General features: G+C 46.3%; 1 protein-coding gene across 13 annotated transcripts in view; it reads right to left on the reverse strand.

Annotated features, from left to right (window-relative positions):
* The window catches only part of Caln1 (calneuron 1), a 491,884-nt gene that overhangs the window by 428,183 nt on the left and 43,301 nt on the right, over positions 1 to 20,400 (reverse strand). For 6 of the 13 annotated variants that reach the window (NM_001077201.2, XM_063271556.1, XM_063271559.1 and 3 more), the window contains 1 exon segment: positions 13,991 to 14,180. In NM_001077201.2, the coding sequence (NP_001070669.1) occupies positions 13,991 to 14,109 (119 nt within the window). In that variant the 5' untranslated portion in view covers positions 14,110 to 14,180. 13 annotated transcript variants of the gene reach the window in all.

The raw sequence follows: 20,400 nt of genomic DNA on the forward strand, positions 1-20,400 counted from the left end.
ATCTTTTTTTTAAATGTAAAAACAATACACAAATAAGTGTTTAAAAGGTTCTTTGTAATTCCTTCCTGAAGTTCCTTTTCTCAGGACTTTCCTTACTGGGAGCAGAAACAGAGAGCCGTTGAGTCCTCAAAGTGTTATGTTAGTGAATTAAATTCAATTATTCAAATAGAGTCACAATTAATAGTCATGTTAGAGTCTTTGAATGAACACACACATCCAGTTGTTTAGCTAAATATCTAGCTATTGGGGCTGGAGAGATGGCTCAGAGGTTAAGAGCACTGGTTGCTCTTCCAGAGGTCCTGAGTTCAAATCCCAGCAACCACATGGTGGCCCACAACCATCTGTAATGGGATCCGATGCCCTCTTCTGGTGTGTCTGAAGACAGCAACAGTGTACTTATATATAATAAGTAAATAAATCTTAAATATCTAGCTATTGAAATTAGTCAAATATCTATAAATGGAAAGCATGAGAGGAAACAGATACACGCTTTGACTGTGTGAAAATTTGCCAAATTGTTACATAAAACAACTGAAACAATCCATACCTCCCTCCCGGAATAGGATGCTGCCCACAGTCAGGGCTCTCCTTCCCTTCTCAGCTAAACCTCTCTGAGGAAACCCTCACAGACACACGTAGAGGTGGGTCTTCCGGGTGGTTCTAAATGCAGTCAACAATGGAAGTTATCGTTTTAATTTTGTTATTAAATTTAAATTTCAATATAGTTCCAGTAGCTCCGCTCTGCCCAAAACACTTGCTATTTGCTATTCCCTCTTTTTTATAAAATTATGCGTATGAGTGTTCTGCCTGCATTTATGTCTCTGCACCATGGTGCCCAGGGAGGTCAGAGAGCCTGTTCCAATTCCTTGGGATTAGATTCACAAGTGGTTATGAGCCATGGTGGCCACAGGAGCATGAAGACTGCTTGTTCACCTCCAAGAAAAGGGATCCCCAGTGCTCAGCACTCTCTCTCTTTGTCTTAATCACTGTTCTATTGCTATAAAGAGACACCGTGACCAAGGCAAGTCTTATATGAGGAAGCATTTAATTGTGTGTGTGTGTGTGTGTGTGTGTGTGTGTGAGAGAGAGAGAGAGAGAGAGAGAGAGAGAGAGAGAGAGAGAGAGAGACTGACTCTCTGGGCTTGGCATGGGCCTTTGAAACATCAAAGCCTACCCCCAGTGATATACCTCCTACAACAAGGCCACGCCTTCAAATCCTCCTAATCCTTTCAAATAGCTCCATTCCCTAGTGACTAAGCATTCAACTCCATGAGCCCATGGGGGCCCTTCTTATTCAAACCACCACGCCCTTTCTATTCAGTCTGGTATTCTAGACCATGAGCTGGTGCTGCCCACATTCAGGGTTCACCTTTCCTTCACAGTTAAACCACTCTGGAGACAACCTTAGAGACACATCCAGCGGTGTGTCTCCCAGGTGATTCTAAGTCAAATTAACAATGAAAGTTAACTATCACAAGCACTGTTCTGGGAAGATCTGAATGGGATAGTTTACAATGAAGAAAAGAAAACTTGTTCTGAAATTTGTTCCTAAGCCTGGAGAGACGGCTCAGTGGTTAAGAGCACTTATTATTCTTACAGAGGATCAAAGTTCAGTTCCTACCACCTACGTAGGGCAACTCTCAACTCATCTATAACTCTGACTCCAGACGATCCAACATCCTCTCCTGGCCTCCGTAGGCACCTTCGCTCATACACACATATCCGATGACACATAAATACAAATAAAAATCTTTTCAAAGTGGAAAAAGTGTTCTTATCCGTGAGATCAGTGGAAAGAAAACAAACAATGTTATTGTCACAGCTTTCTCCCACATGTATAGTGCCAGTTTTGAGGGGGTAGGTGTAAAATAGCTGGGCGGGAATACAGCAGCTGGCCCTGCTGTTCAATTGTTTAAACACTAATTCCAGTTCCTAATGCATAATTACAACCTGGGTGTGGCCAAAGAAGGATGCAAAGACTCTTTCACCACTACCATCAGGGGAGCCCTGCAAACTTGACAACCCAAGTTTGAACCCAAGAACCTACCATGGCACACATCCGAGATCATACAGGGATGAGACAAAGGGATGATGCCATGCGTGTATAAATGTAATGTGAGCCAAGGACAAAAATAAATGAAGAGAAAAAATTAAAAAGAGAAAGACACTTGGAAGAACAAGGAAGGATGGGTAAGATCCGAGAGTAGTGGGGGTTAAGAGGTGAAAATAGGGGCTGGGGATTTAGCTCAGTGGTAGAGCGCTTACCTAGGAAGCGCAAGGCCCTGGGTTCAGTCCCCAGCTCCGAAAAAAAGAACCAAAAAAGAGGTGAAAATATAGGATCAAAATATACTGTGTAGACATCTCAAAGGCTAGGAAAAGAGATGGAGAACCAGAAAGTCATGACACGGGCCGAAGAGATGGCTCTGTGTATTGAAGTGCTTGCTGCACAAACGAAGGACCCGAGTCCATACTCCCAGAACAGGAAAAGGCAGCGTGGTCACATGTGCCTATAACTCCAGTACTGTGGGAGGCAGAGATGGGAGGCTAAAATGTGTAGCTAGCTCCAGAATCAGTAAGAAATGTCTTTGTGGAATAGATTAAGGCTGACAGACGACACTTGACGCTTTCCTCTGGCTTCCAAACATGTACACATGGATACTCACTACCCTACTCATGTGCATACATAGTAGCACATACCACATTCACGCATGAAAACACTAACTGTACCCACACAGACACACGCACAAAGACAAGTCACAAAAGACATCTGTGTACACAAATGTCTGTGTACTCAAGCGAATGAAAGTAGTCTAAGGCTAGAGAGATGGATCCGCTGTTAAGAGTACTTCCTGTTCTTCCAGATGACCTAGGCCAGTTTCTGGCAGCCATGTTGGGTGGCTCAACTATCTGTAACTTTGGTCCAGGAGATCCAACGCCCTTTTCTGGCTCACATGTACATTCTCATAATTAAAATGAAGCAAATATTTAAGCCGCCAGTCTGTAAAGGCTACATACTATAGTGATACCGTGGGAAAGACAAAACTAGAGAGAAGAGACAAAGAGAACCCGGGACTAGGTGAAGCTCAGGTCTTTTTTCAGGACTGGGAAAGCATATTCTATACGAGCGTAACTGTGAAAACTCACCAAGCGGCACCCGTGTTTACTTGAATGAGTGCAAATTTTAAAACTAATTAATTGGTTAATTAAAAAGTCATTAATGTTGTTTGTTTTTTTAAACAAAATCTCAATCATTCGATTTTACCATTGAAGGCTCTGGAGCCAGACGCTGGGTGAAGGCCGGCTAGCTCAAGAGAGGCAGAGAGAGCACCCAGTTAACCTTCTTCCTCAGCTGATATCCTATCAAGAATGACCCTCTCATGCCATCTTAAGAAGAAAAAAAAAAAAAACCTCCTTGAAACCGAATGTCCCTCCCTTCTACTTCTTGTGCATCTCCTATCTGTCCTTCCAAACCCCTCTTACTCTCTGTTTTTTCTTAATGACCCTATGTTCACTTCCTGTCAATTGGTTGCTTGCCCCGCCTGTTGACCTGTGATTGACTTTATTTAATACTGTTCACAGTATCCAAGCAGAACGCTCTTGGATTAAGAGTGAGTGCAAAGGCTGAGTCACATCACAACCTAAAACAGGCTTTTCCAATAAATAACACAACCTTGGGGCTCACGGTGTGATCAAATATCCTGCCACAATTTAAGGCTGGGGGTCATGGTGACGCAAGCCTGTCATCCCAGAGGCAGGAAGATCATTGGTTCGGGTTCATCCTTAGCTACAAAGGCTGAGGCCAGCCTGGGCTACATGAGACAATACCCCCTAGAAGCTAACAAATGATAAAGCATTTAAGAGCTCAAAAAAATCCTAGGATGGGATCCAAAGAGAAACAAGTTCATTTGTATTGCAGGCATATAAAATGACCTCACTGAAGAGGGCCGGAAGAAAGGGAAACTCAAATAGCTTTGGAAACAGACCCGCTGTGTAATGCGAAATGCAATGAACGCTGGGCATAAACATTGCAGTTGATGAGCAGCTGATGAAGTCAGCTCCTGTGGGTCGACGACGTCATGGTTCTCCAGACATTGTGGATATACTGGGCCTCATTAAGTAAATGGATGGTGAATGGTCAGAGCCAAATCGCTCTGCGTTGGAGTGGGAGTCTATAGTATAGCAGAAAGAGAGGATTCTAGAATGATCCATGCAGTGTTGGAACAGGAAACAACATAGACCAATGTTTAGGTCAGGATAGTTATATGTAGAAATCTGTGTGGACTGTATATATGCCTGGCTTGGTATATATTCATGTTTCTTGGCCCTGTTAGCTTAGAAGGCCTAGAAGTTATAATTATCCCATAGCAACAAGCACATCCAGCACCCAGATCTTAGCCTCTGATATCATTCTCTAATCAACAAAACCAGGACAAGGGTCTGGGGAGATGGCTCAGTCAGTAACGTGTTTGCTATGGATCATGGGGATCTGAGTTTGATCACTGCAACCTACATTAGAAAAAGCTGGGCGTGATGGTGCAAGTTTGTAATCCTCCTTATAGGGAGATGGGGAGAAGGGTGCCTCTGGGATTTGGCAGTCAGCCCACCTACCTAATGAGTTCCAAGGCAGTGAGAGACCCTGTCTCAAATTAAGCAGGGTAGAAGGCACCTCGGGCTGACCTCTGACATCACAGGTACATGAATATGGGGACACCCACACATGAGGGTGCACATGCAAAAGCTTACACACCAGAAAGAAAACAGAATAGATTAAGGCTGACAGACGACACTTGACGCTTTCCTCTGGCTTCCAAACATGTACACATGGACACTCACTACCCTACTCATGTGCATACATAGTAACACATACCACATTCACACATGAAAACACTAACTGTACCCACACAGACACACGCACAAAGACAAGACACAAAAGACATCTGTGTACAGATGGGGAGAGGGGGCTTTGTTGAATTCTTTGGATGTCAGAGGTAGTCAGAGGGAGACCATTCTTGTGGGTCACATTTCCTAAAGAAGGGTGGATGTGACTAAGACATCCATCAGATAGTGGGGTGGCATACACCTGTAACCCCAGTAACTCTCAATTACCGAAGCAGGAGGATGGTAAGTTTGAGACATAGACAGAGTCTCACAGGGGAGAACTGGAGAAGAGGAGGAAGGGAAAAAGAGAAAGAAGAACAGGAAGAAGGAAAAAAATCAAAGGAAGAAAGAAGTGAAGGGTGGAGAGGAGAGAGGAGGGAGGAGGGAGGGTGAGAGAATTGGGGGAAGGAAGGATGTTGTTACCACTATTTTCCCACTGCCTTACAGTCATGCGTTATTTTTAAATATTGTTTACTCCACAGCTTCTCGGATGTGCGACTGTCCCCATGCCCACTCCTACATCTTATTAGTTAATGCACCGCTGAAGACTCACATGCCCTATTGTGCCACACGCTTGTTTAATGCTTTGAGACAGCACTAGACTATAATTGATTTTCCTTGCTGTTACCTTAAATGTTCTACTCTGCATTTAGAAGACATAATTCGCAGACCTCGCTAGACTTGACAAAGAAATCCATACATTAAAGGAGCCTTTAAGATTCTTTTTCTGATTCTAACAAGATTCCTTTTGCTTTGTTTTACTTTTGGTTTCTTAAGACTGGGTCTGGTGTAGCCCAGGCTGGCCTCAAACTTGCTCTGTAGCTAAAAGTTACCTTGAACTCCTGATCCTCCTGATCCTCCTTAAGAGTATTTGGCTTTCACGTGTGTGATCCCAGAATAGTCAGCTTGCTAAGATTTCTTGGTACATTGTAATTTTCTCTACACTGAAACTCTCCAGCTAGTCCCAGGTCTGGTACAATCTATCCTATCTATCTGTTTGTCTGTCTGTCTGTCTACCTATCTACCTACCTACCTATCTGTAACACACACACACACACACACACACACACACCTACCCCTACACCTTCTAGGTGTTAATGGGATAAATTTATAAGTCAGCAAAGGAAACTGGCCCCTCTTGCCCTCACCAACCCTAAAGGAGGGTGACTTGGTCATTGCTACATATTGAGAGAGGACAGTGATCCCCCAGAACCCCAAATATGGACTTGAACTAAAGCCACGGAGAACTGAGATGCTACTAAACCCTGTTCAGTTAGGGCAAAAAGAGAAACACACACACGCACACACACACACACACACACACACACACACACACACACTTCAAGCTCTGTACTATTAAGTCACATGGTGACAGTAACAGCCTGAGGTCAGACAAGAGAATCATGAGGTAGAAACTGAGTCTCCTTTAGGGGAATGTAGGAGCCAGAGGTCAGGGTGGACTGCGGCAAAACCATCTTCTAAGCACACAGGAACACACAGTAGTTATGATTGCCTTCTTAGGACCACAGAAGACCAAGCGAGTCAGCATAGGCTCTTAGAGCCCACCTCTAGCTGAAGTACTTTGACAGTTGCAAGATGCCAGGGTAGAGTGGGTCCATTTTCTTCCAGGAAGTACCCCGTGAAGATGTCCATGTTCGGGTGGATGACCCCACACACCCAGGCACATAAGGATAACATTGAATAAACTCAGTGGGCTATGAAAGAGGACCTGTGGCAGGGTTATGGGGCAGGGGCAGAGCTGAAGAAGTAGAGGTCGAAATGGTCAACGTATGATTAATACTTGTGAGAACTTATCAAAGAATGGATCAACATCCTTTTAATGCATTGAAGTTGGAGAACTGGCTTAGCTGATAAGAGAACTTGCTTCTCTCACGGAGGACCTGAGTTCAGTTCCCAGCACCCATACCAGACAGTCCACAAGGGCCTGTAACTTCAGCTTGAGTGTTCTCTTCTGGCCTCAGTGGGCACCTGTCCTCATGTGCACAGACCCACAAATACGCATCATTCAAAAATAAAAATAAATCTAAAAGATAAAAAGTGGACCAGGGGTAAAAGAAAGAGTTTGGTGAGCCCGGGTCAAAGAATTTAGGGTATGGTACAAGAATAATTTCTTGTTTGAGTCTAGATCAGCTGTCACGAGTTCTGTGGAGTTGAGGACTCATGCCTTGGCTGCACCTGCAGTTCTGTCCTTCCCAGAGGACGATGCTCTTGACCCTGAGCGCTCGTGTTCATTTCCTCCACGATCAACTCCATTAACAAGCAAATTCAAGTACTTCCTCTCTCTAGTCTCTTGCCTCTCCACTTCTGTGTCCCCTGTCCTCAAAAGCCCTGTCCTCTGGTGAGCCAGTGCAACTGCTCTGGAGAGAAATTTGGCTAAGTTAGCAAAAGAGGAAAGTGTGTGTGTGTGTGTGTGTGTGTGTGTGTGTGTGTGTGTGTGTGTGTGTGTGTTTGTCTGTGTGTCTGCGTGTGTGTGTCTGTGTCCATGTATGCATATGTGTGTGTGTCTGTGTGCATGTGCATGTGTGTCTGTGTGTCTGGAGGATATGTATGTCTGTGTGTGTGTGTATGTGTATGTGTATCTATGTATGTCTATGTGTGTATGTATGTCTATGTGTGTCTATGTATATATGTGTGTATGTGCCTGTCTATGTGTCTCTATATGTGTCTGTGTGTGTGTGTGTTTGTCTGTGTGTCTGTGCCTGTCTCTGTGTGTCTGTATCTGTGTGTGTGTATCTGTGTGTATATGTGTGGCTATGTGTGTATGTGCCTGTCTGTGTGCTCTGTATGTGTCTGCGTCTGTGTGTGTGCATGTGTCTGTGTGTGTGTGTGTGTGTGTGTGTCTGGGGGGTATGAATGTCTGTGTGTGTATGTGTGTGTATGTGTGGGTATGTGTGTCTATGTATGTCTATGTGTGTATGTGTATCTATGTGTGTATGTATCGGTCTGTGTGTCTCCGTATGTGTCTGCATCTGTGTGTGTGCATGTGTCTGTGTGTGTGTGTGTGTATGTGTGAGTTGGTGCCAATAGTATGCACATTCACATGTATGGATACACACATATGTGGGGGTGGGCATGCTCATGTGTACATGCTGACAGAGGGCAGACCTCAACCACAGACATCATTCCACAGATGCCATCTAGGATTACAAGCATATACCACAGCCCTGAGCTTTATATAGGAATTAGAAATTTAATTCAAGTCCTTATGCTTCCATGACAAGCTCTTTACTGAGCTAACTCCACAGCTCCAGCATACGCTTTTTTGTCGCAGATATTTTCCTTCTAGAAAATGTTATCTTTAGTATACATGCGCAAGTTCATAAGGGTAGACTTACAAAGATGGTCATTGCACTACAGCTTGTGACAGAGCAGTGGAGTGAAAGAAAAAGAGAGAATGAGAAAAGTGACATTGAGAGGCACCAATGAGGGCACTCGGTCAACTAAATCACCCTATGTCTTAGAGTTTCATTGCTGTGAAGAGACACCATGACCAAGACAACTCTTAAAAAGGACATCAATTAATAGGGGCTGGCTTACAGGCTCAGAGGTTCAGTTCATTATCATTGTGGTGGGAAACATAGCAGCATCCAGGCAAACATGGTGCTGGAGGAGCTAAGAGTTCTACACCTTGGTTCAATGGCAGGCAGAGGAGGGTCTTTTCTGCACTGGGACAGCCAGGAGGAGGGTCTTTTCTACCCTGGGCAAAGCTTGAGCACCAGAGACCTCAAAACCTGCCTACACAGCAATATAATTCCTCCAACAAGGGGCTGGAGAGATGGCTCGGTGGTTAAGAGCACTGACTGCTCTTCCAGAGGTCCTGAGTTCAATTCCCAGCAACCACATGGTGGCTCACAACCATCTGTAATTGAATCCAATGCCTTTTTCTGGTGTGTCAGCAACAGGATGCTCATATGCATTAAATAAGTAAATGTTTTTTAAAAATTCCTCCAACAAGACTACACCTATTCCAACAAGGTCATACATCCTAATAGTGCCATTTTCCATGGGCCAAGCATATTCAAACCACCACACTATACAATTGAAAAGAATGTTGTCAGGGGCAAGGAGATGCCCTACCCCCCACCCCCTGCACACTCGCGGAGCAGAAAGTAGATTTCAGAACCAAAATAATTCTGGGTGGGTGTGGTAATTCTAACCTTAGAAGATAAAGACCAGGGATTCCCAGAGCAAGCTAACTAGCAAAGTAGATACATGAGTGACCTCTGACATAGATTAAGAGACCCTGCCTCAAAGAATAGGATAGAAGAGCGATGGGAGATGGTTCCTGACAGAAGCCTTGGGCCTCTGTAAGCATGTGCACTTACATGCATGCACACCCAAACACACACGTGTTCCCATACATGCAAACATGTGAACACACACACACACATACACACGTGTATGTCATCTCTGGATGATATTGCAGACACACCCTGATCTTAAATTGATTCTAATACATAAACTTAACCCATTTCCCTCATGTTCTTGTAAGCTGATGGGGAAACCACTATTCGTCTCTTCCTCTCCAACATCCACATAGATCTAGACATTCAGATAGATCTAAACAGTACCTAGATGAATAGAAGCACGTGACCTGAAACTATCAGTATGTTCCTTTGTCGGAGATAGGTTCTGTGGTGATTAGCTTTCACGGTCAACTTGATACAACCTGGGATCACCTGGGGGGAGAGAGTCAATGAAGGGCTATCTGGATCAGGTTAGCCACAGGTACACCTGTGGAAGACTTTTTCACTTGGGCTTGTTGAAGTGACAAGACCCACTTTGAATATGGGCAACAACATTCCCCACTTAGGAGCTGTAGTTTAAAAAGTAGAGAACTCTAGCCGAGCGGTAAGCTGTTGGTCTTGGCTGTGCAGATAATATGACTAGTTGGCTGCATCGAGCCCCTACTGCTGTCCTCCACAATGGTAGACTTGGGGGGTTGGGGTAAAGGAATCAGAAATTCAAGGTCATCCTTGACTACATAACACATAGCAAATCTGATGCCAGCATGGGATACACAAGGCCATGTCTCAAATAAATAAATAACCACATACATACATACATGCATGCATACATACATGCATACATACACATACACACACATACATACATACATGGATACATACACATACACACATACACACATACATACACACATACATACACACATACATACACACACATACATACATACATACATACATACATACATAAAGAGAAATGAGGGAAGAGAATGATAGTAAAATGGTTGTTGCCTTGCAAGCATGAGGACCAGAGTTTGATCCCCAGCACCCACATAAAAAGCTAGGTTTGGTAACATGTACTTGTAATTCCAGTACTGGGATGGTGGGGACAAGCAGATTTCTGGGACTCACTGGCCAGCCAGCACAGCCTAATCAACAGGCTCCAGGTTAGTGACAGCTCCTGACTAATGACACTTAACACTGTCCTCTGTCACACACACACACACACACACACACACACACACACACACACACACCACAGATACTTCACTGTCCAGACCTAGTCCGTCTAATACAATCCAAGGATGAGCCGGATATGCTTCATCTTGCTCCAGTGCCTGGTGTTACACACATTTCCGTGAAAACAGCTTCCTTGGAGATGCTGCATGCCGCAGCATCCTTGTTAGTTCTGATGAGTTCGGTACCACTGAGCCAAGCATCGAGGGAGAGGGTAGCATTCGGTGTAGGGACCGTGGAGACCTACACTGTAGCGTTAAATTCACAGTCAAGAGCAGAGGAAATGAATGCATGATTGATTGCTCATGTGGAGGAATCAATATGACAGATTCATATTGATGGAGGAAAAGGAGACACAAAGAGGAAAGATGAAGGTGTCCTCCCCCAAGGAGCGACTAGAGTTGTTGACATCAACCTAGCAACCGAGGCCAGCTTAGCAACCAGGCAAGGAGTTGAGTTCCTTCGGCCTCTTGCTGTGTAAGACCATAAGGCCACGGGGCAGTTTGTGGGACCTGTTTATGAAGAGACTCTCTATCAAAGCTATTTAGAACAGGGGTGGGAGGGAGGGAGGAAGGGAGAGAAAGAGAGAGAGAGAGAGAGAGAGAGAGAGAGAGAGAGAGAGAGAGAAAGGAGAGCGCCCTTTGAATCTCCATTGCTTTGAGAGTCAGCAATTTAATGACTCATACATTCTAGATCCCTGCTTTGTCTACACATTTTCATTTCAAAAAACTAAAAACACTTTGTTTGGAAGATTGGTTATTTTTAGCTTATATATCAATAGTACGCATCCACTTCTCCCCAGAGAGTACAGCTCCCTTCAGATTGGCCCGCAGCACCACCCTGGAAGTGGAGCTGTTTGCTAAGCTGGGTTTTGTCGAAGCTATTTGCACATCTCTCTGCCCCATTGTTTTCCCCCCTAAGGTCTGCACTACCGACCACCCAGGAGTCACTCAAGACCAGTTCTTTGAGAGTTTGCTTTGTCAACTTGACATGACCTAGCATTGCCTGGGAAGAGAGTCTCAGTGAGGGACTGTCTAGCTCAAGTTGGCCTGCGGGCATGCTTGTGGGGATCGTCTTCATCAACGGCTGTGGGAAGATCCAACCTACCGTGGGCAGCACTATTCCCTAGGCAGAGGTCCTGACCGACATGAGAGTGGAGAAACCATGTTCCCATTCATTCCTCTGTGCTCTTGGCTGCAGATGTAATATGATGGTTTAAAGTTCCTCTTCAGCATCTCCACAACGATGAACTCTGAACCAAAGAGGTTGGCCCTACGTGTTAAGATGCTCTTGACAAAGGGTTTCTTCAGTTCCCATCCTTTATTTCTCAAACACTGAGTTATCTTGAAGAAGGTTCTGGAGTCTAGATAGAGTCGTGCAATATCCCGTGCCTACACCCTCCACGCCTGCATTTCCCCAACCGTGGGAAAACATCACTAAAAATCAAGAACTACATCACCCAAAATACTTCCACTTCCCCCAATAAGCTTAAGTTCACGCCCTCTGCCATAAGCACTTCCCACCGCTAATATGAGCTAGGCTGGAGGGAGCAAGAGATTCCATTACCAAGAGCATTGGAGAGATAATCTCAGAACAGACCAATGTAAAGAACTCACTGCACTGTAGTCTTTGAGGCCCAGTATCACACAGATCTAGTGTCTTCCTCTACGCAAAAACAGTTGTGAGTTTTCACAGCAGTGTGTGGATGGACTCTTGGGCAAAGAAAAAGAATAAGTGCAAAACTCAGGGAGTCCTGTGACTTGATAACATATAGACCTCCACATCCTGAATGGACCTCTTCTGTATTCAGGGAGAGGCCAGGAAGAAGAGAAAGGAGGGGTGGGACAGAGGAGGGAGAGGAGGAGGAAGAGAGGGAGGAGGGGGAGGAGGAGAGGGAGGAGGGGAAGAAGAAGGGCAGGAGAGGGGGAGAAGGAGAGGATAGGGAGAAGTACGGGATAGGGAGGAGGAGGGGGAGGAGGAGGGGGAGGAGGAGGAGGGGGAGGAGGAGGAGGGGGAGGGAGAGGAGGAGAAGGAGGAGGGGAAGAAGGAAGGAGGGGAAGGAGAAAGGAGAGGGGAGAGGAGGAGGGAGAGGGGGAGAAGGACAGGATAGGGAGGAGGAGGGGGAGGAGAGAGGAGGAGGAGGAAAGGAAGAGATAGAGAAGGGGGTTAAAAAGGAGATGGAGAAAGAGGAGGGGTGGAGAAGAAATAAAGGAGAAGGAAAGAGAAAAAGATGGAGGATGGAGAAATGGGGTGCAGACAAAAGAGAAGGGGAGGAGGGGAAGGAGACCATGATTGGCCTCAGAGAGACTTGGGTAGCAATTCTGGGTTCTCCTTTGACCTTGTGACCTCAGGCCAATTACTCAGTACTTTTTTTTAAAACCCTTTTCACCTATAAAAATACACAGCTAGGCCTGTTGATGCAGACTTTACAGTTACTAGGAAGACTGAAGCAGGAGGAGTTTGAGTTCGAGGAGTATCTGGCCTACTGAGTGGGCTTAAGGCAGGTCTGAGCAACTTAGTGAAACCATGTCTTAAAGTAAGAAAAAAGGCAGCTTGGGATATAGTTCAGTGGTTGAGCTCCTGCCTAGAATCCCCCAGTGAGGGGTTGGGGGCGTGGCTCAGTGGTAGGGCCCCTGCCTAGAATCCCCCAGTGAGGGGCTGGGGGCATGGCTCAGTGGTGGAGCCCCTGCCTAGAATCCCCCAGTGAGGGGCTGGGGGCGTGGCTCAGTGGTAGAGCCCCTGCTTAGAATCCCCCAGTGAGGGGCTGGGGGGCGTGGCTCAGTGGTAGAGCTCCAGCCTAGAATCCCCCAGTGAGGGAGTGGGGGTGTGGCTCAGTGGTCAGGGACTTACCTAGAATCTCCCAATTAGGGTCTGGCGCTGTGACTCAGTCAGTGGTAAAGCACCTGCCTAGAATATACCCAGTGAGTGTCTGAGAGTGTGGCTCGGCGATAAAGCACGTAGTTGTCTAAGCACTGGTAAAGCTTGTTGTCTAAGCTAAGGGTAAAACACTTGCCCAAAATCCCCTAATAAGGACCTATATAGCCTATACAGCACTGGTCTAATATACACAAGATATTAGGTTCAGTATCCAGTACTCTGTAACTCTGTATATGTGTGTGCATACACACACACACACACACACACACACACACACACAGAGAGAGAGAGAGAGAGAGAGAGAGAGAGAGAGAGAGAGAGAGAGAGAGAGGAATATTTTGAGAATTAATTAAAATGACCCATGTAAAGGTTCTGTCTCCACGCTGTCACTTGTTCTGCGTTCTGCAAATTACGTCTGTTTCATAACAAACCCACACCCTCCCAAAGGCATTACTGATAGTGAGTTTGCAACCACGCCCTCTTGCCTTGAGCGTGAACCTCAGAGTCCATGGAAACCCACCACCTCCAGAATCCATATAAACTCTGCTTCCTTCTGGATAGCTCGTCCTTCGGTAAGCCCCCACCCCCACCCCCATGGTGGACTCCTCATAGGCTCTCCGCTTTCCCCTGGACCCTGGGCATCACAGGCTTTCAGACCCCACCCCCACTCCCCTACCTGGGAGTTGCAAAGCAATCTAGATCCAGGGATTTGGGGTTGGGGGGAGACTTGCCAGGTGGGGAAGTCAGGGGCTGGGCTTCTCCGTGGCTCCTCTCCCCTTTCGGGGGTTTCTTGGTCCCCCTTTGTCTCATTCTCAGGCTTTCCATCTCCAGGTTGCTCAGGCAGCCGCATCGGGGGTCCAGGGTGATGTGGTCAGAGATTTGGGGGTACATCAAAGGAGCGTCAGCGAAGACATTGAGACTCTGCAAGGAGTTGACAGAAACTTACTGCCAGAAACAGTACCGAGTGGCTATTAACTCAAAGTCAGTTGCCTAAATAATTCACACCTGCCCTTCCATGTTTACGCAGGACAATGGTGGATACAACCGTGGTACCAGAAATATAATTATAGTACTGCCAGATGTTTAGTTATTAATAAGGGCTCAATGTCACCAGAGAATATTATATAACATTCGGATCTGTGACTCTGGAAACAACTTTAATCTTTCTAGGTACTTTTCCATTCACACCCTCAGGCTTTGTCTAAGCCTAAGCAATATAAAATTATAAAATTATAAAATGAACAATAGCAGGTACCTACTTGAGAGCTACCTCCAAAAAAAAAAAAAAAAAAGCCCAGCCCTTCACGTGTGGGTGGAGCTCTGGTGGATACTCCCCCAGCACGAGTGAGACCCTTGGTTCCATCCCAACACCTTTGCCTTCCTCAGCCTTAGCCTTGCCAGCGCTCGATGGAGCATGTCCGAAATCTCAGCTACTTCGGAGGATGAACCAGGAAGGCTGTAGGCTGTAAATTCAAGGTCTGCAGAGGCTGCAGGGTGAGTTCAATGCCAGCATGAGCTGGAGAGCTCCGGGCAGCTTAAGCTACAGAGTGACAGCCTGTTTCAAACAAAAACTAAAGGGAAAGCCACGAGGTGACTCAGCAGATAAGGGAGCTTGCCCTGCAACTTGAGGTCAAGCCTTGGAATGCATACACCTGTGGAGGGAAAGAACCGAATCCACAATGTTGTCCTTTGACCTCCACATATGCGCCATGGCACACAAGCACCTACACACACACATGTCTTGCCTGTGTACATGTACAACATGAGCACATACATGATAATAAAAAATAATTTTTAGGTAGAAAGAGGGCTGGAGATATAACTAAGTGATGGAGCTGGAGTGTCCCAAAAGGACCACACGGAATCCGTTCAGAGAAGAAGCTACTCGTGTTCAGATTGCTAAACAAGTTGTGTGTGATCACACACACAGGTACATGCACGCAGGCACATGCACACGGGCACATGCACACACACCAGCACAAGACACTGTGTTTCACCACTGATAAATGCTTAGGGGGACCCCTGTAAGCAGGAATGGTTTATTTCGGCTCACAGTTTCAGTAGCATCAATTCATAATACACTGTGTATTGCTTCCGGCCCTGTTATAAGGTAGAACATCATGGGGGGAAGTGATGGAGTAACGCTGTTCACCCCGTGGTGGACAGGCAGCAGAGAGAGAAGCAGAAAGTGGCCAGGCATTTGGTGTGTCCTTAACAAATCAACTCCTAGTAATGTACTTCTTCAGCTAATCTCTACCCCTTAAAGGCCCACTCCTTTCCAATGATGTCATCAGATTATAACTATTGTTAGGTTAATGTAGTCATGAAATTGAAGCCTTCAGAATTTGATCATCTCCAAAAAGTCTCACTCTGAACACTGCTTCACTGAGAACCCAGCCTTAGATGGGTGAACCTTCTGGAGAGATACCTCACTGCCAAACAGTAAAACAGTATATAACAAATTTCCTCTAGGCTGAAATAGTCCATCCTGGAGGAAAGCTCCTGAAGACTCAGGAAACAAACAACTAGCAAGTCTCAAGATGTCTCTGAAACTTAACAGATTCATAAGGTTCTTCTGCCCGAGTCAGCTTTAACTTTCAACCTTACTAGGGCCATCCAAGAAGGAAATTTCAGTTGATAGGTTACCCAGATGAGGCTAGCCTAAAAGCATGTTTGTGGGAGATCATAATTGATGTTAATTGATATAAGAAGGACCAGGCCCACTGTGGGCAGCACCTTTCCCTAAGCTGGTCTTGGGCTATAGAAGAAAGTTAGCTAAGCTTGGACAATCAGCAAACAGCATTTTTTTTTCATGGTTTCTGCTTCAAGTTCCTGATTTCATGCAATAATAAATTGTGATCTAGAAGTATGAGCAAAAAAAAAAAAAAAAACCCTTTGCCCACTATCTTAGAGTTTTACTGTGAACAGACACCATGACCAAGGTGATTCATATAAGGACAAAATTTAATTGGGGCTGGCTTACAGGTTCAGAGGTTCAGTCCATTATCATCAAGGTGGGAACATAGCAACATCCAGGCAGGCACGGTGCAGGAGGAGCTGAGAGTTCTACGTCTTCATCTGAAGGCTGCAAGCAGACTGCTGGCTTCCAGGCAGCTAGGGTGAGGGTCTTAAAGCCCACTCCCATAGTGACACACCCACTCCAACAGGGCCACACCTACTCCAGCAAGGCCATATCTCCTAATAGAGTCATTCTCTGGGCTGAGCACATACAAACCATCACACTCACGTTGTTTTTGGTCAGAATGTTTCATCACACACACACACACACACACACACACACAGAGAGAGAGAGAGAGAGAGAGAGAGAGAGAGAGAGAGGTCTCTCCCTCCCCTAAGATTGCCAGGAATTGGGGGTGTCTGACCTGTAGAGCGGCCTGCAAGCTGCCTACAGATTCCAGCTTTTGTGTGTCATCACCCATGCTTAGGTGGCTTGTACCGATGCAGCTGTCTTTGTGTCACCCATACACCTGCCAGCCACCCCAGTATAGCCACCGCTTCAGCAAGTTGGACAGTGGTAGTTTAATTACTCTTGTCTGTCACTGGTTCCCCTGGGGGTGAACAGACCTTTTGTTCGTATCTCCCTGGGAACAGTGTCCCAACACAGGCACACACACCAACACTAAATCTTAGACACATGGTCACAATACACACCAGTGCCAGTCTTCACACACACACACACACACACACACACACACACACACACACACTAGTGGATTTCAGATACCCACACACATTCCACAGCCTCCATCTCTAAGCACACATTTAAAGAACAGTGCCCGTTCACACTCACACACTCAGAGAACAGCACCAATCAGTCCTTGGGAATGAACCCCGAGGTCACGTTCATGCCACCTCGGACCTGAATTCAAATTCCTCCTTCGACTCTCACACACGCACAAGTACTCCCATATCCCGACACTGCACCCCCCACAGCTGACGCCACTGTACATGCTGCTCCCCCCACCCCCCGCCATCCAGCCTGGTGCTACACCACTCTCTCACATGCCCCCGTGACTCGCTGATTCACATGCGCTGACACCTGCTCCCCACGCATGAGGCGCGCATCTAGACTCTCTCAGTCGCCTCTAGTCATCTCGTGAAGTTCAACAGGAAAAACAAATTTTCCATGTGCTGACAGTAGACATTTTTTAAAAGTGACATTTTATTTTCAAATCTGGTTTCAGTTGCCAAGGGAGAGCTAGTACCATGAGAGCTATGTGACTGGTGGGAAAGACAGGGTTCCAAAGATTTTTCAGCTGGCTCCCTTAGGCAGAATCCTTCCCTGTCAGGCTCCTCCAGGCGGAGTGGCCACCAGGAAAGAACAGCTAATGCTAATGGAGCCGCAGACCTAGCCATGGAATAGCTCAGAGCTCTCTTACAAGGCTATCCAGGCTCAATATGGAGCTCAATCTACTTAATGACTTGGAGCTTGGCTGTGGTTCCTCAGGAATATGGCCTCGGGGAAAGCTCCCATGTGGAACAATGGCTCCTGCAGCTCCAGCGGCCTTAGGTGTGGGAGAAGCTCCAAGCAAGGAGACCCAACACAGAGCAAAACCCTCCAGCCAGAAGCCATGCCCTCAAGATTCCCCTCTTGCCCCCTCTCCTAGAACAGTGCTGAGAAGTTGGGAGGTGACAATGTTTATCACACAAGCGTGAGGATCTGGTCAGTCCCCAGAGCCAACATTTTAAAATCAGGACAAGGGCTGGAGAGATGGCTCAGCAGTTAAAAGCACAGGCTGCTCATCCAGGGGACCTGAGTTTGATTCCCAGCACCCACGTGGTAAAGAACAACCACCTGTAACTCCAGTTCAAGGGAATCAGCGCCCTTTTCTGGCCTCTGTAGGCACTGAAGGCAAAACAGCTCATACAAAAGGAAAGGGTTAAGAATACGCTGGTAACCCTGGTGTTGGGCTGATAGAGATGGGAAGGTCTTTGGGGTTCACTGACCAGCTAGTCTATCACACTCGGTGAGTTTGAGACACTGTCTCAAAGAATAAGGTCAGGTCAGTGAGATGGCTCAGATAACAGAAGCCCTTGTGTGTAGAACTGACAACCTGAATTCAATCCCTGAAACTCACAATGTGGCAGGAGTGATATCCTAAGGGTGGCCTTTTGACCTCCACATGCATGTCAATCATGGCAGGCATGCATGCTTAATCTCTCTCTCTCTCTCTCTCTCTCTCTCTCTCTCTCTCTCTCTCTCTCCTCCCCACCCCCATGCACAGCATGTATGCACACCCAGAAAAAAAATAAATACATATATTTATTTGAAATCACCACACAAGGTGGGCCAGGTATGGTTGATACATTCCTTTAATCCCACCCTCAGGAGGCAGAGGCAGGTGGATCTCTGTGAGCTGAGGCTGGCCTGGTCTACAGTGAGTTCCAGAACAGTCAGCGCTACACTCTAGACAAAAACAAAACAAACAATGCACAGGGTGGAGAGAGCCTGAGAAGTACCACCAGAGGTGAAGGTTATATCTGACCATCGTACTCACATGCACACATATGCCTCTGCTCCATTACTTTCTATTTGCATCAGTGAAATAACCTTACCCCTCCCCCAACCCTGCAAAAAAAAAAAAAAAGAACAAAACAGGATAGAAAGGATGTATTTTGGCTTACAGTTTCAGGGGAACACAGTCCATCCCAGCGAGGAGGCATGGTGACAGGAGCTAGAAGCTGACTGGTCACACTGAAACCATACTCAGGAAGCAGGTACAGAGAGAAGGAAGTGGGGCCAGGTTATAAAACCATCCATCAATCCTGCCCCCGGTGAGGTACTCCCTGTAGAAGGTTCTGCCTCCTAAAAGGTCTACCTTTCCAGATGGTGGTACCAGCTGGGGACCAAGTGCCCAAACACCACATATAAGCCTGTGTGGTACATTTCTCATTCAAACCATCACAGAGACAGACAGATAGATAGACAAACAGATGGATGGATGGATGGATAGACACAGAGCAGACAGACAGACAGACAGACAGACAGACAGAATAGCAAAAGCCAAGATACCCTTCTCTGTCCAGGACTCCCTACAGGCACCAAACGTAACACCCAGCAGAGGCCTCTGAACAAAATGGAAGATGGACCTTCAACACCCACCTCCCACATCTAACTTGATGTTTCTTCTGAGCCCTGAGAAGCCCCCATATACTTTGGGGGGACCTACAATTGATTCCTAATAAAAATGGTTCTGTCCTCCAAACTACCAGCGACCTCACTTCCTGATGAGACTTCTGAGGATAATCAGCCCCAGGATTTCTCCTGGAAGTCTGTCTGTCAAGGAAATCTGTCTGTCAATGTCCTATCTCATCTCCTGGAAGGGAAACAGGTGTTTGGCTGGGTGTCCACTATCACCCTTTTAGCATCTTGCTCTAAAAGCTAAGCACCTAAAACATCCTGAACGCATTGGCCAGCCTTGCAGGATAAGTGGGAGTTGTTCTAAACCTCCCCCAAATGACGTTATATTGGGTCTCCCCTCAAGAACCAACATGTGTGTGTGTGTGTACATGCGTGTGCATGTGTGCGTGTGTGCATGTGTGTGTGCGTGTGTGCGTGTATGTGTGCATGTGTGTGTGAGTGTGTGTGTGTTTGTGTGTACGTGTGTGCATGTGTGCATGTGTGTGTGCATGCGTGCATGCGTGTGCGTGTGTATGTGCGTGTGCATGCATGTGTGTGCGTGTGTGTGTGTTTGTGTGTGTGTTTGTGTGTACGTGTGTGCATGTGTGCATGTGTGTGTGCATGCGTGCATGCGTGTGCGTGTGTATGTGCGTGTGCATGCATGTGTATGCGTGTGTGTGTGTTTGTGTGTGTGTTTGTGTGTACGTGTGTGCGTGTGTGCATGTGTGTGTGCATGCGTGCATGCGTGTGCGTGTGTATGTGTGTGTGCATGCATGTGTGTGCATGTGTGTGTACATGTGTGTGCATGTGTGTGTATGCATGCATGCGTGTGCGTGTGTGTGTATGTGTGTGTGCATGCATGTGTGTGCATGTGTGTGTGTGTGTCTGCATGTGTTTTTAGAGGCTAGTGATGAATACTGGGTATCTTTCTCATTCACTCTCTACATTATTTTTTTCTCTTAAATGTTTAAGAATTGGGGCTGGGGATTTAGCTCAGTG

This window comes from Rattus norvegicus, chromosome 12 (assembly GCF_036323735.1).
Source record: "Rattus norvegicus strain BN/NHsdMcwi chromosome 12, GRCr8, whole genome shotgun sequence".
In the NCBI taxonomy this organism is placed as follows: Eukaryota; Metazoa; Chordata; class Mammalia; order Rodentia; family Muridae; genus Rattus; species Rattus norvegicus.